The sequence below is a fragment of the Saimiri boliviensis genome, chromosome 9, assembly GCF_048565385.1.
Source record: "Saimiri boliviensis isolate mSaiBol1 chromosome 9, mSaiBol1.pri, whole genome shotgun sequence".
Lineage (NCBI taxonomy): Eukaryota > Metazoa > Chordata > Mammalia > Primates > Cebidae > Saimiri > Saimiri boliviensis.
Genome location: NC_133457.1, coordinates 22,932,116 through 22,955,194, shown reverse-complemented (window position 1 = coordinate 22,955,194; position 23,079 = coordinate 22,932,116). Strand labels below are relative to the sequence as shown.

Below are 23,079 nucleotides of genomic sequence, written 5' to 3'. Positions count from 1 at the left end.
GATGCTTCTGGTCTCTGCTCTTTTGTCAGGCCTAGGGCAATAGCTAACTGAGACTATGTGTCACTAGTAAGGCATCTTCACTGAAGGGCTCTGTGGGAGCGCTGTGTGAGACGCAGACACCTGTCAGAAAGGGGGCTAAATTTCAAGCAAGGAACGTAGTGCTGCATCACAATGAAGTAAGTAAGTAAGTGTCCAGAAGGAGCTTCTGCAGTACTGCCTTTTCCAAAGTGCTGAGTGAAACTGTAGTTTATTTATTTATTTATTTATTTTAGCTAGAATTTCTATGAATAGATTCAAAAGAAAAAGTTTTTTTTTTGTTTTTTATTTTTGAGATGGTGTCTTGCTCTGTTACCCAGGGTGGAGTGCAGTGGCATGATCTTGGCTCACTGCAACCTCCACCTCCTGGGTTCAAGTGATTCTCCTGCCTCAGCCTCCAAAGTGGCTGGGACTACAGGTGTGTGCCACCACACCCAGCTAAATTTTGTATTTTTAGTAGAGGGTGGTTTCACCATATTGGCCAGGCTGGTCTTGAACTGCTGACTTAGTGATCTGCCCGCCTTGGCATTCCAAAGTGCTAGGATTACAGGTGTGAGCCACCGTGCCCGGCCAAAAAGTGTTTTTTTAATATTTAATTTTTTTGGTACATAGTAGGCATATATATTTAGGGGATACATGAGATGGTATACAGAAATGAAATATAAAATAAGCACATCATGGAGAATGGGGTATCCATCACCTCAAGTGTATATCCACTGAGTTACAAACAATCCAATTACACTCTTTGAGTTATTTTAACATGAACCATTAAGTTATTATTGACTATAGTCACCCTGTTGTGCTATGAAATAGTTGATCTTATTTATATTTTCTAATTACTTTTTCGGTATTCAAAATAAAAGGTTTTTTTTTTTAATGACTTCCTTCTCCATATACCAGTGATAGCAGTGTTTTATTTACAGTAATTATAGATTTTTTTTTTTTTGAGACAGAGTTTCACTCTTATTGTCCAGGCTCGAGTGCAATGTCATGATCTCGGCTCACTGCCTCTGCCTCCCGGGTTCAAGCGATTCTCCTGCCTCAGCCTCCCGAGTAGCTGGGATTACAGGCGACCACCACCATGCATGGCTAATTTTTTTGTAATTTTAGTACAGACAGGATTTCACCATGTTGGCCAAGCTGGTCTTGAACTCTTGATCTCAAGTAATCGGCCCACCTCGGCCTCCCAAAGTGCTGAGATTACAGGTGTGAGCCACCGTACCTGGTCTCAAACTTATATTCGAAATTTAGAAAGATTGCCAGGACCCTAGAGTTTAGCATGTTCTCACGAATTGATTTTGTTAGTTCAAATTTCATACCACTTTTTCTAATTGATCGTTCTTACACCTTGACAGGTGACTGAGTTCAGTGTGATCAGAATTGAACCATTTCAAAAAGCACAAGCGGTGATTGCCAGTAACCAGACAATAACCGAGTGTGAGTGCCCTCTTCTGCTCCTTCCCTCTGATGAATTCTCATTTTCCCTGGCCTCCCCCGTTGACATTCATCCAGTGCCCATGATCAGCCTTCCTGGAGCCACAACCAGCTTAGAAAGATGAAGGACTTCCAGCTTTTTGGGAGATGACAATTTGTTATCAAAATCAACAAATTAATAGATTTACTTCCTTTGTGTATTTTTGCAACGTTCTGTGAGATATCAAGTCACTTTCCTGGTAGTTTATTATTCAGTGTTTCACTGTACTGCTTAAAAAAAAAAAAAAAAAAAGGTCAGGCCTCAACCCTGACAGAGTCACTTCGAGATCTTGTTAACAAGTTGGGTTTAGAGTCTGATACAGGTTTTGAGATGACCCTGAAAACCTAGGTTTTTCATAGACTCTCTGGGCAACTTTCCTGGGGCAGTTAAGAAAGCTAGGAGTAATCTGCCAGGCATCGAGAAACCACTAGATGGCAGGGCCATCCCTTGGAGCCCATTCTGCAATCTAGAAAGTGGTCAGAGAGGAAACCTGTGGAGTGGGAAGAGTCCAAGTACACATGTTAAATGCATGTTAATAAGTGGATGGTGCAGATAAGCTGAGGTGTTGGGTCTTAGGGGGAGAATGGGAAGGATTCCTGTCACTTCTTGTCCCCTTCTAGCTTCACCTGCAGTATTTGAAATGGCTGGAGGATCCTTAACTGAAACTCTGCGCTAGTCAAATGTGCTGTGCCATAGCACAACCACTTTAAAAGGTGGAAGTAGGAAGACTAGCTCAACGAGAGGGCTAATATTTTTATGGGGCCAATGATTTGAATTGGTAGACATATATGCCCTCCTACATGATATAGGAGATAGAGTGCAAAAACCAAAGCAAAGCATTTTTTCCTACCCTCACTCACCACACACTACTACTCACATGCCAGCAAGCAAACAATTTTTCTGCAGATTCTGCAGTGCACACCAGCTGAGTGTCCTCTAAATCAACTCAATTCTGACAATAGCTATCTAGAGATAGTGTCAGATCCCACAGGGTAAGGGCTCAGTCCTATAAGACTGACCCCACTCCAGGGGCCAGTTATAAGACTGAACTGCCAGAACTTCCGATCCACAGGCTACAAATTGGGGCTCCCAAGACTTCCCTGAGGGGTTTGATTAATTTGTTAGAGTGGCTCACAGAGCTCAGGGCAACGCTTTACTTACATTTACTGGTTTATTAATCAGAGATTTAATAAAGGATACAAATGAAGAGCCAGATGACAAGATACCCAGGGAGCTGTCCGGAACGGTCTCAGCACTGGAGCGCTTGTCCCTATGGAGTTAGGGTGCACACACTCCCAGCAGGTGGATGTATTTGCAAACCTGGAACTTCTCTGAACCCAGTCCTTTTGGCTTTATAGAAGCTTTAGTTTGTAGACATGATTGATTACATCATTGGCCATTGGTGATCAACTTGATTTTCAGCCCCTCCTCCCTCTCTGCTGGTTATGGGGTGGAGATGGAAATCCTAACCTTCTAATCCAGCCTTGGTTTTTATTGTGACCTGCTCCCATCCTGAAGCAAACCAGGGGCTCTCAGCTACCAGTCACTTCATTAACATATAAAGGAGTATATGTGAATTAATTAGCATATATTATTATGTCATATAATAATATATAATTATATCTATAATTATATGCTATATTATATATATTATCTAGTACTATAATTAGCATATAATCCTTTGTATGCTAATATATTACTATGCCATATAATTAGCATGTACACTCTAAATGCTCCTTAGATTCCAAGAATTTTAGTTTTATGCCAGGAAAAGATAAGGAAGACCAAATGTATATTTCACAAAATCACACCTTCTAAGTGTATGACACTTTTTAAGAAATTAGCAGTGAGCAGATATTACAAATCAGATAAACAACAGATATTCCCATCCCATGAGGTTTTTTTCTTTTGAAATGTGCATTTCCCCTTAAAACCAGGAAATGGTAAAATGGAGAGGAGAGTTCAAATCTCTTGCTTTTCTCTTTAGCGGTTACAGAGGTCACTAAGTGTCTCAGTGTGCCCCTATCATTTAGATAAAGGCAGGTGGGTAAGAACAAAGCTGTATATTTTTCTTTTTTAAGCCACTTGAATTATTTTTGGTGTCTGAATTTCTTAAAATTCCAGCCTAATTTGTGTTGCCTTCAAAACAGTCTTATTATTGGAATTATCACTGCGAATGAACGTTACACTCTAACAGTGTAATATTATATGAAATAGTACTGTTTAGTCCTTAAAAAATTGGTTGGAAAGCAGTGACTTAGGGGGGCATTTAAATGTATTTTAAAAGTGATTAAAATAACAGTGCTACACTTTCTTTAAATAAGGAGAGCATATTTTCATTGTAAGTATCTATTAATGATTGAAGTGTTCAGAGGAACTACTGAAGTCATCGTCTGTTTTTAAATGAAGCAAAGACTAACCCCCCTTTAACAGTTACTCAGTTGATTACCCTTGCTGGCAACTTGAGGAAAGAGAGGATAAAAACTGCCACTGCCAATCTGGAGTTGGAGGTTATCAAAACTGTCGCTATCTGGGAGAGGGCAGAGCATGTTGCCATCTGCAAGTTTAGGATGCCTGAAGAAACGGCAAGAAAAGGATTAGAGCCTTGCTACAGCCCAGAATTTGTGTAAGTGCTTAAAAGACATCATCTCTCTTAAGTCCAAGATATGCTGGAAGGTGAGCAGAAAATTATCTTAATTATTTGTTTGAAATCAAATATCTTTGGGAATAGTTACAGAACATGTTGCTTGGTTATTTATAAGCTGGAGTTCAGGGAGTTAATGCAAATGCAACAGCAAGCATGGGGCTGCCATCCTCTTAGTAAGGGTGGCGTGTGCAGCTGAGTCAGAGGAAAGGTTGAACCCCAGCCCCAGTGCTGCTCTAGCTTTGGGAGCGTAAGCAAAGTCTTAACCTAACTTGATGCCTCTCTGTTCTCATTTGTGAAATGGATGCAAACCCCCACGACCTGGGCTGTGGTGAGAATGCAAGGAGACCATGCACATCAAGATCCAGGCAGGTGGTCTGGCTCAGTAAGGGAGCCGTCACCTCACTCTGGTACTTGAGACAGGGCTGGTAGCATTGAGCCTTCTGGGCTTTCCGCGGCACTGAAGCAGGGATCATGGGAGCCACTGGGTGGCGCCAGCGATGTTCAACTGGCTAAGATGGGAAGGGAGAAAGCAGAGCTCAGGGAGGGCTGGAGGGGGTTGTTCTTGGTCTTGAACCAGAAAACCACAGGGTTCCTTGTCCTGGTTTTCAAGTACTTCTCTTTGTGTGTGTGTGTGTGGTATGGATGTAGCACATTGCTATAAGTGAGCTCAAATCAAGTCAAGACTTTGATTATTATATGTTGTTACCATGGTTAATGAATGTAGTGTTTTTTTTTTAAGAATCCTCAGTAATTCAGAGAGAGGTTTTATTAAAAATTCTATTTAGATTTTTTGTTCCTTAGGACATGTAAAAGTATGTCAACACCCAAAAGGTTATATCAGAAGTCAAAGCATTATGACCTGTCTGCATGCTTTTCAGACATGGTGGGTGAGCGTTCTGAACCCCCCCGGCCAGCTTTGCCTTGAGGCCGACTGACGTTTTCTATTCACTAGTCTTGGGACGCTGAAGCCTCAAGAGATTAGAAAAAAATGCAATTCTCTCCCACCTGGCAATCTGGGATGCAAGCTCAAAGGTGAGCTCCTCATCCCACTGGAGAAGTTCAACTGGCCAAACACTACTTTTCCTGTACTTTCTACAGTGGGATCATTTACTTTTCGGGAAGAAGCCTGTACTCAGAGACAGTTTTCACAGAACCAAGGGAAACTGTCTTCTTTTCTTGAAAAACACTTACCTCAGGAAATAATGGGTCTCATTGGCTCTTGTTAATTGGTAAAACATTTTTTTTTTTTTTGGTCTGTGTAGATATTGGCACTACCTCAGCATCATGAGTGTGGTGATTAATATTCTGGATATATTTTACATTATTTAACCCATAAATTCATAAATCATGGATGATGGGAAGAAAATGAAATCTGCTTTTTGACACTGTTCTTCTTTGTATTATTTACTTGCAAGTCCTATTTAAAGCATCCTATTCCTTGGTTGTCATTCCTTTGGCTCTTTGGCAACAGTTGGTTTTGATCTCAGCTCTCTGGCTCCTGGGCCAAGAGAGTGGCTAAATGAGTGTCAGTCGGGGTAAATTGTTCACCAGGTGTTCACACAGCTTCAGGACAACCTGGATTGTCCCCACAGCCCTTTTGCCACAGGAATAACTATGGTTTTTCTCCCCTCCAAGGATGAGAAGGTATGTTTTTATTCAAAGCCAGGGAGATTCCTGTTACCTCCTCGTCTGTGCATTTGTCTTGACAAGGGATTTTTCTGCACATAACGGCTCTCATTTGGTCTTTTTCCTGTATTCCTTTAGGGGAAGAGTTTCCTCTCCCTGCTTTTTCATGAGAAAGCACACTTCTCTCCATTCTCTGAAGGGAACACCACAGCTGCTGAATTTTTCATGTGTTCCTGAGAGAATGGTGGTTTCCAGCAGTCAGCCTAGCTCATGGCTAGTTTTCTGGAAGTCCTTCCTGGGGTGATGCAGCACACTGCTTGCTGAAGAATTTGATCCCAGGGATTCACTGCTGGAATCATGTTTTCAGGTGACAGGCGTTCGGCCTCCTGCCTACATGTCAGGGTTTGAGAAGTCCTGATAATGGCTCTGCAGCCGGTGATGCTAACACAGGCCTTGGAGTTGAATTCCAGGTTCTGAGTTTTGAGGTTCCTGCTGATTCTGTTTTTTTTTTTTTTTTTGTTTGTTTGTTTGTTTGTTTGTTTTTGACACGTAACCCATGCTGGAGTGCAGTGGCGGCAGGATCTCGGCTCATTGTAACCTCTGCCTCCCGGGTTCAAGCAATTCTCCTGCCTTCACCTCCCGAGTAGCTGGGATTATAGGCGTGTGACACCATGGCACTGGCTAAGTTTTGTATTTTTAGTAGAGATGGGTTTTCACCATGTTGGTCAGGCTGGTCTTGAGCTCCTGGCCTCGTGATCCACCCACCTTGGCTTCCCAAAGTGCTGGGATTACAGGTGTGAGCCACCACACCCAGCCGGTTCCTCCTGCTTCTTAGCTGAGACCTCCAGTTCCACCCTGGAGTCCACTGCAGATCTAGGCCTAATTTGTTCCAATCGTGGTGTAAGTCCTCAGTTAGGAAGTCTAGAGTGAGTCAGCCACCTTTATTCTTTGCAATCCCATTCTTGCTGCTTGTTCTAACTTCCTAGTGCAAGTTTCCTTTTCAGAAGGGAGGATGCTCTATACTTTTATAGCAGTGTTTTCTTTTCAAGCAAGCTTGGAAATCAACAGGTGGTTCTGTTATAAAAACAACTGTGGCGAGGGGCTTAGAGTTATTTAACATGTTTTCACTTTTCCTTACCCACAAAAACCTTTTGTGAAAGGAAATCATACCTGGAACATGCACTGGTAAACTATTCAAGGGTGGAGCTGCTGTGATGGGTCATTGAGGGGAAAGGGATTTCGAGGGCTTATTGAGGAGCCCTGCAGGGCCTCTGACTTGCTCCTGGCAGGGCTGCTTGGAAACCAGCAGATGAGGTTATTATTTGGATTTCATTTTTTTTGTTTTTGTTTTTGTTTTCGAGACAGCATCTCACTCTGTCAATCTTAGCTCACTGCAACCTCCACCGCCCAGGTTCAAGTGATTCTCCTGCCTCAGCCTCCTGACTAGCTGAGATTACAGGCATACACCACCACACCTGGCTAATTTTGAATTTTTAGTAAAGATGGGGTTTCTCCATGTTGGTCAGGCTGCTCTCAATCTCCCTACCTCAGGTGATCCACCTGCCTCTGCCTCCCAAAGTGCCGGGATTACAGGAATGAGCTACCACGTCCTGCCTTTTTTTTTTTTTTTTTTTTTGAGACAGTTTCACTCTTTTTGCCCAGATTGGAGAGCAACGGCATGATCTCAGCTTACTACAACCTCTGCCTCCTTGGTTCAAGCAATTATCCTGCCTCAGCCTTCTGAATAGCTAGGATTACAGGTGTCCCCCATCATACCTGGCTAATTTTTTTGTATTTTTAGTAGAGATGGGGTTTCACCATGTTAGCCAGGCTGGTCTCGAACTCCTGACCTCAGCTGATCCACCTGCCTCAGCCTCCCAAAGTACTGGGACTACAGGTGTGAGCCACCATGCCGGGCAGAGAGTTCTTTATTTCTATCTAGATTAGAAAAAGAAATGAGAATCGTGGAACACAAATGCATGGGTAATACTACATTGCCTATATTTGAGCTTCTCACAATTTAGCAAGAGAGAGAAGGGAGATACATAAATAATTGGGATGATATTTATATGGTTATGGGGAAAGTGTTCCCTTTGCTTACAGTTACTTTAACATAAGCGTAGCTGCTGGCATAGGCTGAGACCAAGCAACTTAAGATGTTAATGATGTGAGCTTACATAATCTTATTATTTTTTTCATTTTTTGTAGAGATGGGGATTTTGCCATGTTGGTCAGGCTGGTCTTGAACTCCTGGGCTCAAGCAATCCTCCATCTTGGCCTTCCAAAGTGCTGGGATTACAGGCATGAGCCACCACGCCCAGCCAACATAAATAATCTTCACTTTCCACATCCATAAAAAGGGTTATTAGAATGAGTATGTTTATTTGTGGTAAACTCTTAGGAACATGCCTGGCATTTAGGAATCACAATTGAACAGTTGCTATTACTTTTTTTTGTCTAAAACAGATTCCATAAATATACTGTTTTTGATATTATATAGATCTAATTCACACTCATATTTTTAATGTAAAATTGAAAGATACATAAATATAACTAAAGCTTTTGTGCTTGTTCTCACCAAATACATTTTAAAAAGTTTATACACATCCTATTTCACTTTTTTAAATAAAATATTTCAAGTACATCGAATTCAATTGTTGGGAAATGCAGCTGGACTTTTTTCTTACTTAACATAGGGTAATGCAGTTTGCTTTAAGCTAGGAAGCCAAATTATGCTAGCCAGAACCAAGTTTTTACTCCTCAAATAAGGATAATAACTGAATGGCCAGCGTGACACAGGGAAGAGGACTTATGACGGCTGTTGGTGCTGGCCCCCGACAAAGCTGGTGTTCTTTTCTCTTTGTCTTTAGTGTCTTATCTTCCTTTGGGTGTCTAAGGGTCTTTTACATCTCGTGAGTCTTCCAATACCCACCTTCGGATGTCTGGCCAGACCGTGTGTCTCCCCAGAGTCCTGGACTTTCAATGGGGGCAGCTGACAGCTAAATATTTTTCATGTTGATTCTCTAATTCAGTCATTCTTAGGTGTGAAATACATTTTCAAGGTTTAGTTTCTTTTGAATAAAGTAGTTTGTTAATCAAGTGAATCTCCAATTGACTGGGGAGCATTTTTAGATGGGGGCAGTCCTTGGTTTTGATAAGTTACTTTGCTCCTGGCTGGGCTTAGTGGCTCATGCCAGTAATCCCAGCACTTTGGGAGGTCAAGGCTGGTGGATCACCTGAGGTCAGGAGTTTGAGGCCAGCCTGACCAACATGGTGCAAACCCATCTCCAAAAATACAAAAATTATCCAGCCATGGTGGTGGGCTTCTGTTATCCCAGCTACTCGGGAGGCTGAGGCAGGAGAATGGCTTGAACCTGGAGGGTAGAGACTGCAGTGAGGGGAGATCGCACCATTGCACTCTGGCCTGGGTGACAAGAGTGAAACTCCATCTCAAAAAAAAAAAAAAAAAAAAAGAAAGTTCCTTTGCTCCCCATCCTTTGTTCTTGGAAGACAGAGATCCTGCCTTTTACCCTCATACCTCACACCAGGCAGCTGCTTGTGCCAACCACTCATAATATGCTGGGTGCCATTGTGGCACAGTACATCAGCGAGGTGTTCTAAAGCACTGTGGGAGCTTTAACAAATTTATGTTAAGTAATAACTAGGTGCTGGTGCTGCATTGTGTTACTTAATCTTTACAATAACACAGTTAATTAGGTCCCACAGTTTTCTGAATTTCATCAATGAGGAACTAGCAACAAAGAGGATATAACCAATTTGGCGCAGGTGCCAAGCCCAAAGACCAATCACACATTTCAAAATTTGCTTACGTTTATTGTGCACTTACTATGTGCCAGGTGCAATGCTAGTCCTTTGCATGAGTTGTTCCATTTTACCCTTTCTCTGATCCTTTGAGGTAGGTTATAGTACTACCTTCCTTTTTCAGAAGAGAAAACCAGTGGGGAGCGTTGAAACAATTTGGTTGCAAGCATGCTACACAGCTTGTAAACTGCAGACCCAGCCTTAAAAAAAAAAAGTGAAAAGTCACTACATAATAAAGAACGGGCCAGTGCAGTGGCTCTCACCTGTAATCCCAGCACTTTGGGAGGCCAAAGCAGGCAGATCATGAGGTCAAGAGATTGAGACTATCCTGGCTAACACAGTGAAACCCCGTCTTTACTAAAAAAACAAAAGTTAGCCAAGTGTGATGGTGCATGCCTGTAGTCCCAGCTACTTGAGAGGCCGAGGCAGGAGGATCGCTTGAACCTGGGAGGCAGAGGTTGCAGTGAGACAAGATTGCGCCACTGCACTCCAGCCTGGGTGCCGCCTGGGTGACAGAGCGAGTCTCCATCTAAAAAAAAAAAAAAAAAAAAAAAAAAAAAAAGACTTAATCATGAAGGTGTTTCTGTGGCCAGTCATGTTTTTGAAGTATATCTCATGTTAATTTCTAGAACAGAAGAAACACGTGTATTCTTGTGTATAAACCCAGTCCATGGAAGACACAGTCTCGTAGTCCCTCCTTATTTCTGGACCCAGACAACCAGTCATCGCCATTCCCAGTGAGGAGTGGCTGCAACTCTACAGCCGCGTTCGTCTCTACTCACCGTCAAAGCTACTGAGACCCCAGACTTGACACCTGAAAGAAACCCATGTCTGTGAATCACTTTCAGAGCACTCAAGATTGTGGAGGAATCACTCAAGAAAAGGAGATAGGCAATGGGATCTAGCTCTGATGATTCCTATTTTATTGAATGTCTAATAGGGCAAGAATCTGAAAAACAAGAAAGTTTGCCATGCAGGAGGAACTGGGAAAGAGATAATGCATTCTCCTCCCAGTTCTCAGGGATGAAGATTGGGATTCAGTTGGGAAGAGTAACTGAGGAAAGGGGTCACTCTAAGTATTGTGTGTTTTAGGGCCTTTTTCTATTAAGGAGGAATGGATTGTCAAAACGTTAACATTACATTGTATTCTGTCAGGTGAATTGCTGTGGTTTGAATATGGTATGTCCTCTCCCAAACTAATATTGAATTTTTTTTTTTTGAGATTGAGTCTTGCTCTGTCGCCCAGGATGGAGTGCAGCGGTGGGATCTCTGCTCACTGTAACCTCTGCCTCCCGGGTTCAAGTGATTCTCCTGCCTCAGCCTCCCCAGTAGCTGGGATTATAGACATGTACCATCATGTCCAGCTGATTTTTTTTTTTTTTCTGACAGGGTTTCACTATGTTGGCCAAGATGGTCTCGATCTCCTGACCTTGTGATCCGCTTGCCTTGGCCTCCCAAAGGGCTGGGATTACAGGCGTGAGCTACCGCACCCGGCATTTTTGCATTTTTATTAGAGATGAGGTTTCACCATGTTGGCCAGGCTGGTCTCGAACTCCCAACCTCAGGTGATCTACCTGCCTTGGCCTCCCAAAGTGCTGGGATTACAAGTGTGAGCCACTGAGCCCGGCCTCACATTGAAATTTAATTGCTATTGTAACAGTATAAAGATGTGGGACCTTTATAAGTTGATTAGGCAGTGAGGACTCTACCCTCTTAAATGGATTAATGCTCTTATCATGGGAGTGGGTTCCTTAGAAAGGGACATGTTCAGCATCCACTTGCTTTCTCTCTCACCTTCCACCATATGATGATATGGCACAAAGGCCCTCATCAGATGCTGGCTCCTTGTTCTTGGACTTCCTAATCTCTGGAGTAGTAAAAAAAAAAAAAAAAAATCCTTGTTTTTTACAAATGACCCAGTCTCTGATATTCTGTTACAGCAGTACAGCCTTTTCGGTAGCAGGGGCTGGTTTTGTGGAAGACAATTTTTCCACAGACCCAGCGGTGGTGGAGTGGTGCAGGGGGCAAGGATAGTTTCAGGATGAAACTATTCCACCTTGGATTATCAGGCATTACTTATATTCTTTTTTTTTTTTTTTTTGGACATAGAGTCTCGCTCTGTTTCCCAGGCTGGAGTGCAGTGGTACAATCTCGGCTCACTGCAACCTCCTCCTCCCGGATTCAAGCAATTCTCCTGCCTCAGCCTCCCGAGTAACTGGAATTACAGGTGCCTACCACCACACCCAGCTAATTTTTGTGTTTTCATTAGAGACCAGGTTTCACCATATTGGCCAGGCTTGTCTCCAACTCCTGACCTTGTGATCTGCTCGCCTCAGCCTCCCAAAGTGTTGGGATTATAGGCATGGGCCATCGTGCCCAGCCTACTTAGATTCTCATAAGGAGCATGCAGCCTAGATCCCTTGCATGTGCAGTTCACAATAGGGTTCACGCTCCTATGAGAATCTAATGCTGCTGCTCATCTGACAGGAGGCCTCAGGCAGTAATGCTTGTTCACCTGCCACTCACCTCCTTCTGTGGGGTCCACTCCCTAACAGGCCATGGACCAGGACCAGTCAGTGGCCCGGAAGTTGGGGACCCTTGGTTTAGAGAATTAAAAAGACGGAATTTAACATTTAGCTCATTAAGAGCACATCCCTTAAGCCAAAGTAAAGCAATTATCCATGTGGTTCAGGCAAAAGTTCCATACAATTTTAGATAAATGGAGAGATTTTTCTGGTTGTAAATTAGAGACAATTTTTCTTTCAGAGTCCAAAGGGTCATGAAAATTAGAATTAGCCTAGAAGACCTCTTAGTGAGTTTTTTTTTTTTTCTGGTTGAAGAATATTACGATGTATTTGTTTAATGCACAGCATACTTTTAGACTCATGTTGAACAAAAATAATAAACTATCAAAAACCATTACTCACTTGGCTGCCTTAGTAGTAAAGCATGTCTTGTCTTACTAGGGTCCCTTTAAAAATGAGATGAAAGGAACTAGGAAAGGAATAAGAATATTGTGGCATTCTTTCCAAAGTAATTGTGCTGAAGTCTCATCAGAGTTTTCAGTTTTCCCACAATGTGTATTTTAACACTTAAAAGTACCTTAAAAAATAGGAGAATCGCTTTAATTCAATAATTTTATTTTCAGAACACTTAATATTTTTCAAATCTACTTGATAAATAATTTAATAAATATAATATAAATAAATATAAGTTCAGATGCGTTCATGATCACAAAGTTATATAAATAAATATTTATAATAAATTATGCTTACATGTTTGTTTCTACAAACGCTTTGGTACAGAAATAGCTTATAAATTCTTGCTCTTCTATTAAAGTGAATGAAAAACATTTTCAGGATGGACATTTTCCCTCCTTAGCAATTTGTTTATGAAAACTTAAACACAATTTATCCACAGTAAATGTGAAAAATACTTGATCAGAGGTATCATGTGAATGTAATAGTCCCATCCTTCAAATTTTGGTGGTACACTATTGTAAATATAAGCATGAGAATTCCTATAGGAGATTAAGTAGGGCCAAGTCAAGACTCCCCCTCCCTAGTTCTTAATCCACATCCTTATCAAAATTTCTTCATTTCAAATTCTCATAAAAATGGCAATGGTCTGGAGGGACCTCGCTTTTTAGGAAGCATTCAGATAGCTCATCACTCTGTCAATGGTCACTGCCCGAATTCTGAAAGCATGAAGAAGTATGCAGAGCTTGGTTTTAGTTCTATAAAAATCCGGTTCTTCAAGGGAGGATTTTTGTGGCACAGTCTCACTGTTGAAATTCAGGGCCTAGGAGAATGAACAGTAAGTGTGATCTACATAGTATTCCAAAATTAAAATATTCATTTATAAAAATGTGTGAAGCCAGTACATGTCTCAAAGCCTGCACCTCAGTCCTTCATTCCACTCCTAAACCCAGCCCAAATCTACTGTCAGCCAGGTGGCCAGGCAGAACCTGAGAAAAGAGATACTCCTTTTCCAAGCACATGCATCTTCCATGAGCTCTGAAAAGATCCTTAAAACTATTTAGAAAAAAATCATCAGTGGGAGTTGTGTTTTAGAAAGGAACAGTTCCTTTATAATGACATCTGTTGCAATATCTAATTAAATTTATATATGTTACATTAAAAAGCCACTTCTGTTTAGCACAGGGAGGTGATGGATTGCTACCAATCACAACTCAGTAACAGGCCTGTTTGCTGAAGACATGCCATTTGTGTCAGATAAATAAACCTGGCAATGGATTTCCCAAGTTTAGCACTCATTTGACAATGCAATATAAAACCTTATATTTGCACCCTTGATGAATAAATACTTTCATATGTTCCTCACTAAAAGTCTGAAAGAAAGCCAGAATAAATAAAGTCACTCCATTTTTTATACAGGAGGAAACTGAGGCACACAGGGGTTAAGTGACTTGGGCATAGTTGTCTGGTTACTGGTAGAATTGATTCTAGCACCCAAATCCCCCAACTCTTGGTCTTAAAAATAAAAGAGCCACTACAGCTCTCTAGATGGTAACATTCTTTGATACTTGTATAAAGCTCATTGCCTTTCAAACAAGTAATCTGGTGTGTGCATGCACGCGCGCGCACACGCGCACACACACACACACACACAAAGAAAAGAATGAAAGTAAATCAGTTACTTTCCAGACAATGATTTCTGTCACTATATTTTTATTCCATGTCCTAGTCACCAAGGCAATCACCCTCTCTTATGTGAATATGTCTGTTTTATATTCGCACTGTGTTATGGTGATTCAGAATGTTACAAAGCAAGCTGTGCCTATGAATAACATTATAGATGCCCCAGATTATAGGTCATTCTTTTATTTGGTTCATAATAGGTCGTAATCAGGCATCAATCCTGCTTGTTTTCCCAGAAATATTTGCAGATGTGCATGCTGGCCCCCTGCATGCACATCCTGGAGCCTTAAGAGATGAGTGAGAAGTTAATTGTAGTGAAATCCTCTTGAAGGATTTTAAGAGGCAGAGCCTCAGACAAGTGGTTTAACTCTCTTAAGGTTTGGTTCCCTCCTTTGTGCAGACCACATGTGGTTGTTTTGAGGCTGACATAAGAAACTGCACAAAAACATTTACAGAGGGTGGGGCATACCACAGAATTGACACTTTGAAGTCTGGTTTTCCTTTTTTTTTTTGAGACGGAGTCTCGTTCTGTCAGCAGGCTTGAGTGCAGTGGCACAATCTCAACTCACTGCAACCTCCACCTCCTGGGTTCAAGTGATTTTCCTGCCTCAGCCACCTAAGTAGCTGGGACTACAGGCACACGCCACCATGCCTGGCTAATTTTTGCATTTTTAGTAGAGACGGGGTTTCACCATGTTGGTCAGGATGGTCTCGATCTCTTGACATTGTGATCTGCCCTCCTCAGCCTCCCAAATGCTGGGATTACAGGCGTGAGCCACCGCGCCCGGCCTAGAATCTGCTTTTGTTAATGTAATCTGGAGTCTGCTGTTAATGTGATCTGCTCACATCTGTACTCCCTATAGAGGGCACCCTCAAGGCTGTCTCCTTGAAAATTAACATTTAGCTCATTAAAAATACATCTGTTAGGTCTGTTAGGCCTTTAAAAGAGTGGGGGATGGCCGGGCGCAGTGGCTCACGCCTGTAATCCCAGCACTTTGGGAGGCCAAGGCAGGTGTATAACCTGAGGTCGGGAGTTCGAGACTAGCCTGACCAACGTGGAGAAACCCGTCTCTACTAAAAATACAAAATTAGCTGGGTGTGGTGGCACATGCCTACAATCCCAGCTACTCAGGAGGCCGAGGCAAGAGAGTCACTTGAACCTGAGAGGAGGTTGTGGTGAGCTGAGATCGTGCCACTGCACTCCAGACTAGGCAACAACAGCAACACTCTGTCTCAAAAGGAAAAAAAAAAAAGGTGGGTGGGGGAGTGATTCCAAGCCTCTACTAATCCAGAAAGAGCTAATTTTCCACCTCTTCCTTGAGGACCCTGGCTGAAAAGCATGAAAAAGATGCTCTCACTGATAGAATGAAGTCTTACCTGCATCAGCTTGTCAATAACTGCCAGCATGTTTTGATCTAGAAAGATCTGCCTCTTAGGATCCATCAGGAGCTTTGCATTCATGGCCTTGAACTCCACCTGGTACATCTTCAAGTCTTCATAAATACTACTAAGGCACAGGGCCTGGGTGACATGACAAGATGGGGAAGTATCCATTGAGTTGGGTGAAAAACATTTCCCCCATTGCATTTGAGGAAAGAGCTGTGTCTTACCATCATAAAAGAGGTCTTTCTGGAGGCCAGGCAACTCCCATTCTAGAAGAAAATATAATCAGACATCAATGATATGAATTCATCATATGAGCTGAAACCTTTCATTTTTTGACTTACAGTTATAAAAGAGATCTCTCTGGAATTTAGGCAGCTCTCATTCTAGAGGAAAAAAAATCATATATCAAAATATTAATTCTTAGTATAAATCTTTCTGACTTTACAGGTAAAACTTTTTTATTATGGTAAAAACACATATCGTAATATTTACCGTCTTATTTTATTTATTTATTTTTTTAAGAGATAGGGCTTGACCATGTTGGACAGGCTGATCTTCAACTCCTGACCTGTGGTGATCCACCCGCCTTGGCCTCCCAAAGTGCTGGGACTATAGGCGTGAGCTACCACGCCCAGCCCATCTTAACTGATTTTAAGTGTTAAGTATATTCATATTGTTGCAAAAAAATAATACTGTCTGTTTTTATAATTTTTCTCCAAAACCTAACTTCTGAAGTAGGACCAGTTAAAGTCTCATCATGATGGATGCCAGGAATGTGAATTTTTAGAAGCAGGTGAGATTTGATGCACAGCTTTCAACCGCACTACATGCTTTGGGAGGAAAATCCCCTATACCTTGGTTAATTCCAGTGGTAAACAGGCCTCCACTGTGCTGGTTTTATCTTTTGTGATATCTTCATGATCAATCTCTTTAGAAGTGCAAGGGTAAAATTTTAGAGTTTGTCTGGCCTGTAAGAAATGAAAAAGAAACTCAGTTTATAACATTGATAAGGGACCTGGCACCCTACATTCCTGATACCCCAGGGTGCCAGGCAGGCTCCAGCTGGTTGCCCTTGACCTCTGTCTCTTTGACCTGCAGGAAATTCTGGTTCCTCATAACACAAAAGGAAATAGATTCCTTACATTCTGTCTCTTACCCTCCTCTCCCTATGCTTGGGACATGTTTCTCTGGATGACATATTTTTTCATTATGTAAACACAATAAATCATGTCAACAGCCTATGCTAACCAGCCTCCATACCACACTGTGACACTTGCTTCTGGTGAAAACTGTTTCTTCTTTTACTAAAGTGATTGTGCTCCATGAATACCTATTTAAAGTATCACTTTGAAAGGGCGAACTGTTAAGGTCACAGCTTGATGGATATAATAAACATGCAAACCCTTAAGACAAGCTGAGACTTAATTTGCAGTGCACACACGCACATACACATACACAGAGATGTCATCTTAAAAGTGTGTTGGAAACCATTCTTATTACCTAAGAAATGTATCTTAGGAAATAAAGGACTTTATGATTGGAGATTATGATCCTTTTTCCATTCAACAGCCTGATGGGTGCTGGGCACTCCATTAGGTACTAAGAACATCACAGAGAAGGAAACCATGTATACCCTCCTGGATTCCAAGTTTAGCTGCTGAGACAGACAAGTGCCCAAATGACCAGGAGGCATCAGCAGGCGAGATATGCTGAGAAGGGCATGAAGCTTTGGAGGAGGAGCAGGAAGGGAAGTGAAGTTTCCCAGAGATGGTACATCTGCATTAGGAGGCGTAAAACTGGCCAGGTGTGGTGGCTCATGCCTGTAATCCCAGCTCTTTGGGAGGCCGAGGCAGGCTATCACGAGGTCAGGAGTTTGAGACCAGCCTGGCCAATGTGGTAAAACCCCATCTCTACTAAAAATACAGAAGTTAGTCAGGCGTGGTGGCACTGTCTGTAGTCCCAGCTCCTTAGGAGGCTAAGGCAGGAGAATCGCTTGAACCTGGGAGGTGGAGGTTACAGTGAGCCAAGATTGTACCATTGCACTCCAGCCTGGGCAACAGAGTGAGACTCTGTCTCAAAAAAAAAAAAAAAAAAAAAAAAAAAGGTAAAATGTTGACAATGGAGAAGGGAAATTTCAGACAGAGTTGAAACATGATGAAAAACATGAAACACCATGAGCCAAGAAGCAAGGCCTGAAAATGCAGAATCCATTTGGGCACAAGTAGTAAAATCCCTTTCTATGGTAGGTAGACCAATTCCTCATCTCCAAAGACATCCACCTCCCAATCTCTAGAACTTAGTAATATGCTATGTGACCTGCCAAAGAGGAATTAAGGTGCAGATGACATTCAATTTGCTAATCAGCTGATTTAAGAGTAGAGAGACGATTCTGGATTATCTGGGTGAATCCACTGTAAGCAGTGTCCTCAAAAGTAGAAGCAGGTAGAAGGTCAGTCCAGAGGGAGCAGCATGAGAAAAGACTCAACCAGACATTGCTGATATGGACAATGGAAGGGGCCACAAGTCAAGGAATCTGGGCAGCCTCTAGACCTGACAAAGCAAGGCAACAGATTCTCCCCAAGAGCCTCCAAAAGTGGACTACAGCTCTGTTGACACATTGATTTTAGTACAGTAGGACCCATTTTGGACTTGTGACGCCCAGAACTATAAGATAATACATTTGTGTTGTTTAAATCCACTACATTTGTAGTAAATTGTGACAGCAGCAGTAGGAAAAGAATACACTATTCCTGGAGGTGTTTAAACAGACCTGTACAACCCCACTATTCTGAGCAGGTTAAAAAGAGATTTGGAGGTGTGAGTCCAGTGTTGTTCTTCAGGTCTTTTTAAGAGAAGCTAGAAATTTGAAATCTTAATTGAAATGTCTGGTTTTTGAATGGCATCAAAATAAAAAATAAACGTAAAGCCCAAACTCTACCAACCTGGATATGGTCTGTAGGTTGGATACGGTCTGTGAATCACAAGCATCTACCTCCTTTGTTTTCTACTGCAGCAAATTTGATAAATAAATGATGCACAAAACATAAAATTGATTTCTATATTCTTTTGACCCTTAGGACTCTATCTGGGAATAGAGGCATCAGCTTTTGCATACAATACATCTATATGAATTGGAACACGTACAGTTTACCCATTTTGAACCTTTCTTCAGGAAACAAAGCAGTTTTCACCTGAGCCCCGTGTCCAATTAAGATTAATTGAATTGTGAGGAGCAAAGCACAGCCCATTATGAAAGATTAAAAGGGAAAAAGAGCCCCTTAAGAAGGTTTGGTGGCACTGAGCTTATTTTAAGATATTCATAAGGCAACAAGCTAGAAAATACTCAAGAAAGATTTCCTAGAGAGCAGACAGGCAGAGGACATCTTTTAAAACACTAGCCTTTAGCCTTTGCAGCAATAACTATTGGAGCAGTTTTTAAAGGCAATGTTTTTTGCATTAAAATATGAAACCTAAAAAAAATTGAACAGAGCTGTAAGCAAAATTAGGTAACTCTTCCCTAGAAAATGAAGACTACATGTGCACTGTCACAGTCCTCCCTGAGACGTATTGCTCCGAGGAGGACCTGTGTCACCAAGCAGAAGCTGGTGGGCAGCAGGAGGGACAAGGCTATTTCATCTTCATACCCCCTGCCCCCCACAACACAGAGTATGCTATTTCCGGGATTGATCAGTGGTGTCAGAGAAACCGTGTGGACCTGACACAATTCTCTCTCTGTTGGCAGGCTACTGGAACACTGTAAATACCCACTTTACTCTGTGTAGACACAACCCAAATCACCATCATTATAATTTATTACTACTCTTACTTTCTCTGGAGACACAATTTCACCAGGACTCTTTAACACTTGGGCCATTTGTAAAGTTCCCTTTCCTGCTGTTGATAGCTACTAATGAACTTCCACAATTTCTCTGCAGTTCCATCAGGTGCCAGAGGATAAGACCAGAGGCTCCTTCCTCAGGGAGGGTGCAGGTGCACAGTGAAAAGGACAGGAAAAACTCACCGTCTGGAGCATGCTGCTGACGGCCCTTAGCAGGGTTTGGGAGTGGTGAAGGCACGGGAACATTCTTGGGTCTGGGGTGGCCACGGGGAGGTTTCTGGCCAAGCTGAGGCAGTCCAGGAGGACCAGAGTGGCCACAAGGAGGAGGCCTGGAAGGGAAGGGAAAGGGCAGGAAGAGGAGCTTCAGCCTGGATGGGCTGCCTGCACCACCTTTCCTCCATTCTGGCCACCCTCACCCATCCATTTCTGCTTGGCACTCCCTCATCCAAAGACATCCTCCCTCCACCCATTTCCAACACTTTTCCTTCAACACCTGAAAGATGGCTTAAGTTGTTACTAAGCACCACTCTATTCTAGGGCTAGAAGCCAGCTCCCTGTGAGGGTCTGGGGATGAGCTTGGACATGAGTGTTGAACCCTGTGCTCACCCAGAGAAAGCCTCCATGCTTTGATCAGGGAAATCCAGACCAGGTGTGGCTACGTCAGACTTGGGACCCAGTGTTTTAAAAAGAGGGGTGAGAAAGCCTGACTTGTTTGTTGTTGTTTTTTTTTTTTAAGACGGATTCTTGCTCTGTGGCTCGGGCTGGAGTGTAGTGGCATGATCTCGGTTCATTGCAACCTCTGCTTCCTCGGTTCAAGCAATTCTCCCTGCCTCAGCCTCCCGAGTAGATGGGATTACAGGCACCCACCACCACAATTGGCTAATTTTCTTTTTTTTTTTTCTTTTTTTTTCTTTTTTTTTTTTTTTAGTAGAGACAGGTTTTTGCCATGTTGGCCAGGCTAGTCTTGAACGCCTAACCTCAGGTGATTCCCCGGTCTGGGCTTCCCAAAGTGCTGGGATTACAGGCATGAGCCATTCACCTGGCCAAGCCTGACTTTAGAGCTGGCTAGGATCTGCCTTCTACTTGTAGCTAAGGGACCCTAGGCAGGAAGGCAGGAAATCTTCCACGCTGGACCTCAGTTTCTCCTCTACGAGTGGGCATAATGATAGCTCATCAGGCTGTTTGGAGATGAAAAGAGACTTGTCTGTTCAGCGCATGGTGAGACCCCTATTTATTCCTCTACAGGAGACGGCTGCTGCTGTTCCCGTCTCTCCTTAGGCAGACCCGTGTTTCCACCCCCTCTTCCCAGGCAGCTGCCCCTCCGCACGGAGCGAGCGGGAGCCGGGGCCGGCTGGGTACTCACTGCGCGCTGGGCACATGCTGGGCCGGCACTGCAGGGACACTGGGCGAGCCGCTGGATGCTGACCTGTGGCCGCGGCAGGTGAGGTCGGTGGCTGCAAGGCTGGCCCAGGGGGCCACAATTTTATAACTGTCTCGAGGCGCGGCAGGACTTTCCCGGGACTCTGGTCTCTTGCTTTCTCTCTCTCTCTCTACATCAGCTTCTCGGTGACACGTGCGGCCCGGCCGGCCCGTGGGGTTTGCGGCGCTTTCGGATTAACTCCCGGGGTGCCCGGCCGCAGCCGTTTTGGGACGGCCCCGCCACCTCTAGCTCCGCCCAAAGTGGAAGCGAAATTTTAGCAGTTACTGCGCGGGGTCCACGGGCGGGCGGGACACCCCGCCAGCCACCCTGGGCCCCGGCCTCTGCCCGACGCCCGTCGTCTCAGCCACCCGCCCCGCAGCCGTGCAGCGCCCCCTGCCGACGCAGTGAGAGGAGTGCCAGCCGCTGTCCGTGTCCTGCGTAGGGATGGGCCCTAACCACGACCTCCAGCCTAGTTCTGGAAGGGGTGGGGAAATCATTCGTTCATCATTCATTCCTTCAGATGGCTCACTGATGCTAGGCCGACGTTGCGCCGGGCGCAGAACACCCAGGGAGAACAGGACCCTTAGGGACACTGTCACACTAAATCAGACTCAATGCGTTTTGTTCACGGGTCTTTTCTGAGACCTGAAAAGGGATGAGAGCTGGCTGTGTGGGAAAGAACGATGGGATAAATGCACAGGGTCCTGGGAGGAAAGACCTAGAGAAAGAGTCCATGCTCAGCCGGAGCAAGGGGGTCCAGGAGGCAGCAAAGCCTCCCAGGGGCCACAACCTGAGTGTTAAAAACAAGCAGGCATTAGACAGCTTCCAGCGGGATGGCATGCGGGTCTAGCCAGGGGAAACAGGGATCAGAGCCCAGTCATGGAGGGTTGAGGGAGGTGGGGGTCTGGGTGTCCTTGCAGAGTGTGAGGTGGGAGAGCTGGATGGGGCCCTGCCATGAGGACAGGGAATGCCATACTAAGGAGTGTACCTTCTGTGCTGAGAGTAGTGGGGAGTCGTCCTGGTTTTTTGTTTGTTTTTGAGATGGAGTCTCATTGTCACCCAGGCTGGAGTGCAATGGCATGCTCTCAGCTCACTGCAACCTCTGCCTCCCAGGTTCAAGCAATTCTCCTGCCTCAGCCTCCAGAGTAGCTGGGATTACAGGCACATGCCACCACACCTGGCTAGTGTTTGTATTTTTTTTTAGTAGAGACAGGGTTTCACTATGGTGACCAGGCTGGTCTTGAACTCCTGACCTCACAATTTGCCTGCCTTGGCCTCCCAAAGTCCTGGGATTACAGGGGTGAGCCACTGCCTGGTTTTCCCAGGTTTTAGGCAGGAAGATGTGGCAGACTTTTCATGATGGGAGGATCCTTCAGCTGCAATTGAAGGATGGATCCAGGGGTCAGGAGTGAAGCAGAGGAACCCTTGACAAGGTCAGCCAAGTCCTTATTCAGTATGGAGAACACAGGGTAGGCAGGAGGGACTCTCGGGGGCCTGTGAGCCAAGACTTGGTAACTCCTCAGGAGAGAGGGAGATGAAGGCCCTGAGAATGGGAAATGGAGGTTGTTCTAGCTCCGGCAGCAGGGATTACTGTACAAGAGGACTGAGTTTGGAGGAGATGGTGAGAAGTTCCATTTTGGATGTGCTGCGTTTGAGGTTCCTGTGGGACTTTTTAGTTCACTTATTTTTCCCACAGGCGTTAGTCACCCTGGTCGTGGGTAGCGGGGAAAATGTGTTTGGTATCTGACTTGGAGCTTCCAAAGGGCTTAACTACACCCAGGCTCCAGGACCTAATAACTGGAGCTGCCTTTTAGGTGGCTCATCTGCTTGAAGCTGATGAAGCACCACCATAGGGAGTTTTAGGCGTCTGTAAAATAAGAGAGATGGCTGATCTCTAGGGCCCCTTCTAATGCTGTCCGTGAATTCCCCCATGGGGACACAGAGCAATCCATTGTCAGAAACAATTACATTTAGCAGTTTGTGTGAAGCAAATGACAGGTGCAGAACTGTGTTGTGGCCACAGGGATTTAGTGTGGAGTTGAATGTATTTACAGTCGGGATGAAGACAAGTGTGTCACATCTGAGCTGTTTCTCCCCTGGAAGGGCCATCTCCTATTGAAAAGTAATTTCTATTGCTTAGATGAGCACAGGGTCACAGTTAAAAATGAA

The 23,079-nt window shown here is 43.8% G+C and overlaps 1 protein-coding gene across 1 annotated transcript; it reads right to left on the bottom strand.

Moving 5' to 3' along the window:
• Positions 1–12,828: 12,828 nt before the first annotated feature.
• On the bottom strand, positions 12,829–20,936 carry IL12A (interleukin 12A). Its single transcript, XM_010335723.3, has 7 exons — positions 20,854–20,936; positions 19,674–19,819; positions 16,507–16,620; positions 15,994–16,035; positions 15,877–15,918; positions 15,644–15,787; positions 12,829–13,406 (listed from the first exon to the last, which is right to left on the bottom strand). The coding sequence occupies exons 1-7, from the start codon at positions 20,867–20,869 to the stop codon at positions 13,251–13,253; spliced, it is 660 nt and encodes a 219-aa protein (XP_010334025.1). The 5' UTR covers positions 20,870–20,936; the 3' UTR covers positions 12,829–13,250.
• Positions 20,937–23,079: the final 2,143 nt, after the last annotated feature.

Excerpts from the sequence above, each read along its gene's own strand:
- IL12A (XM_010335723.3), bottom strand. Across the intron at positions 16,036-16,506 it reads TACCACTGGAATTAACCAAG|AATGAGAGCTGCCTAAATTC; the intron begins GTATAGGGGATT and ends TTTTTCCTCTAG. Across the intron at positions 13,407-15,643 it reads TTATTGACAAGCTGATGCAG|GCCCTGAATTTCAACAGTGA; the intron begins GTAAGACTTCAT and ends TCATTCTCCTAG.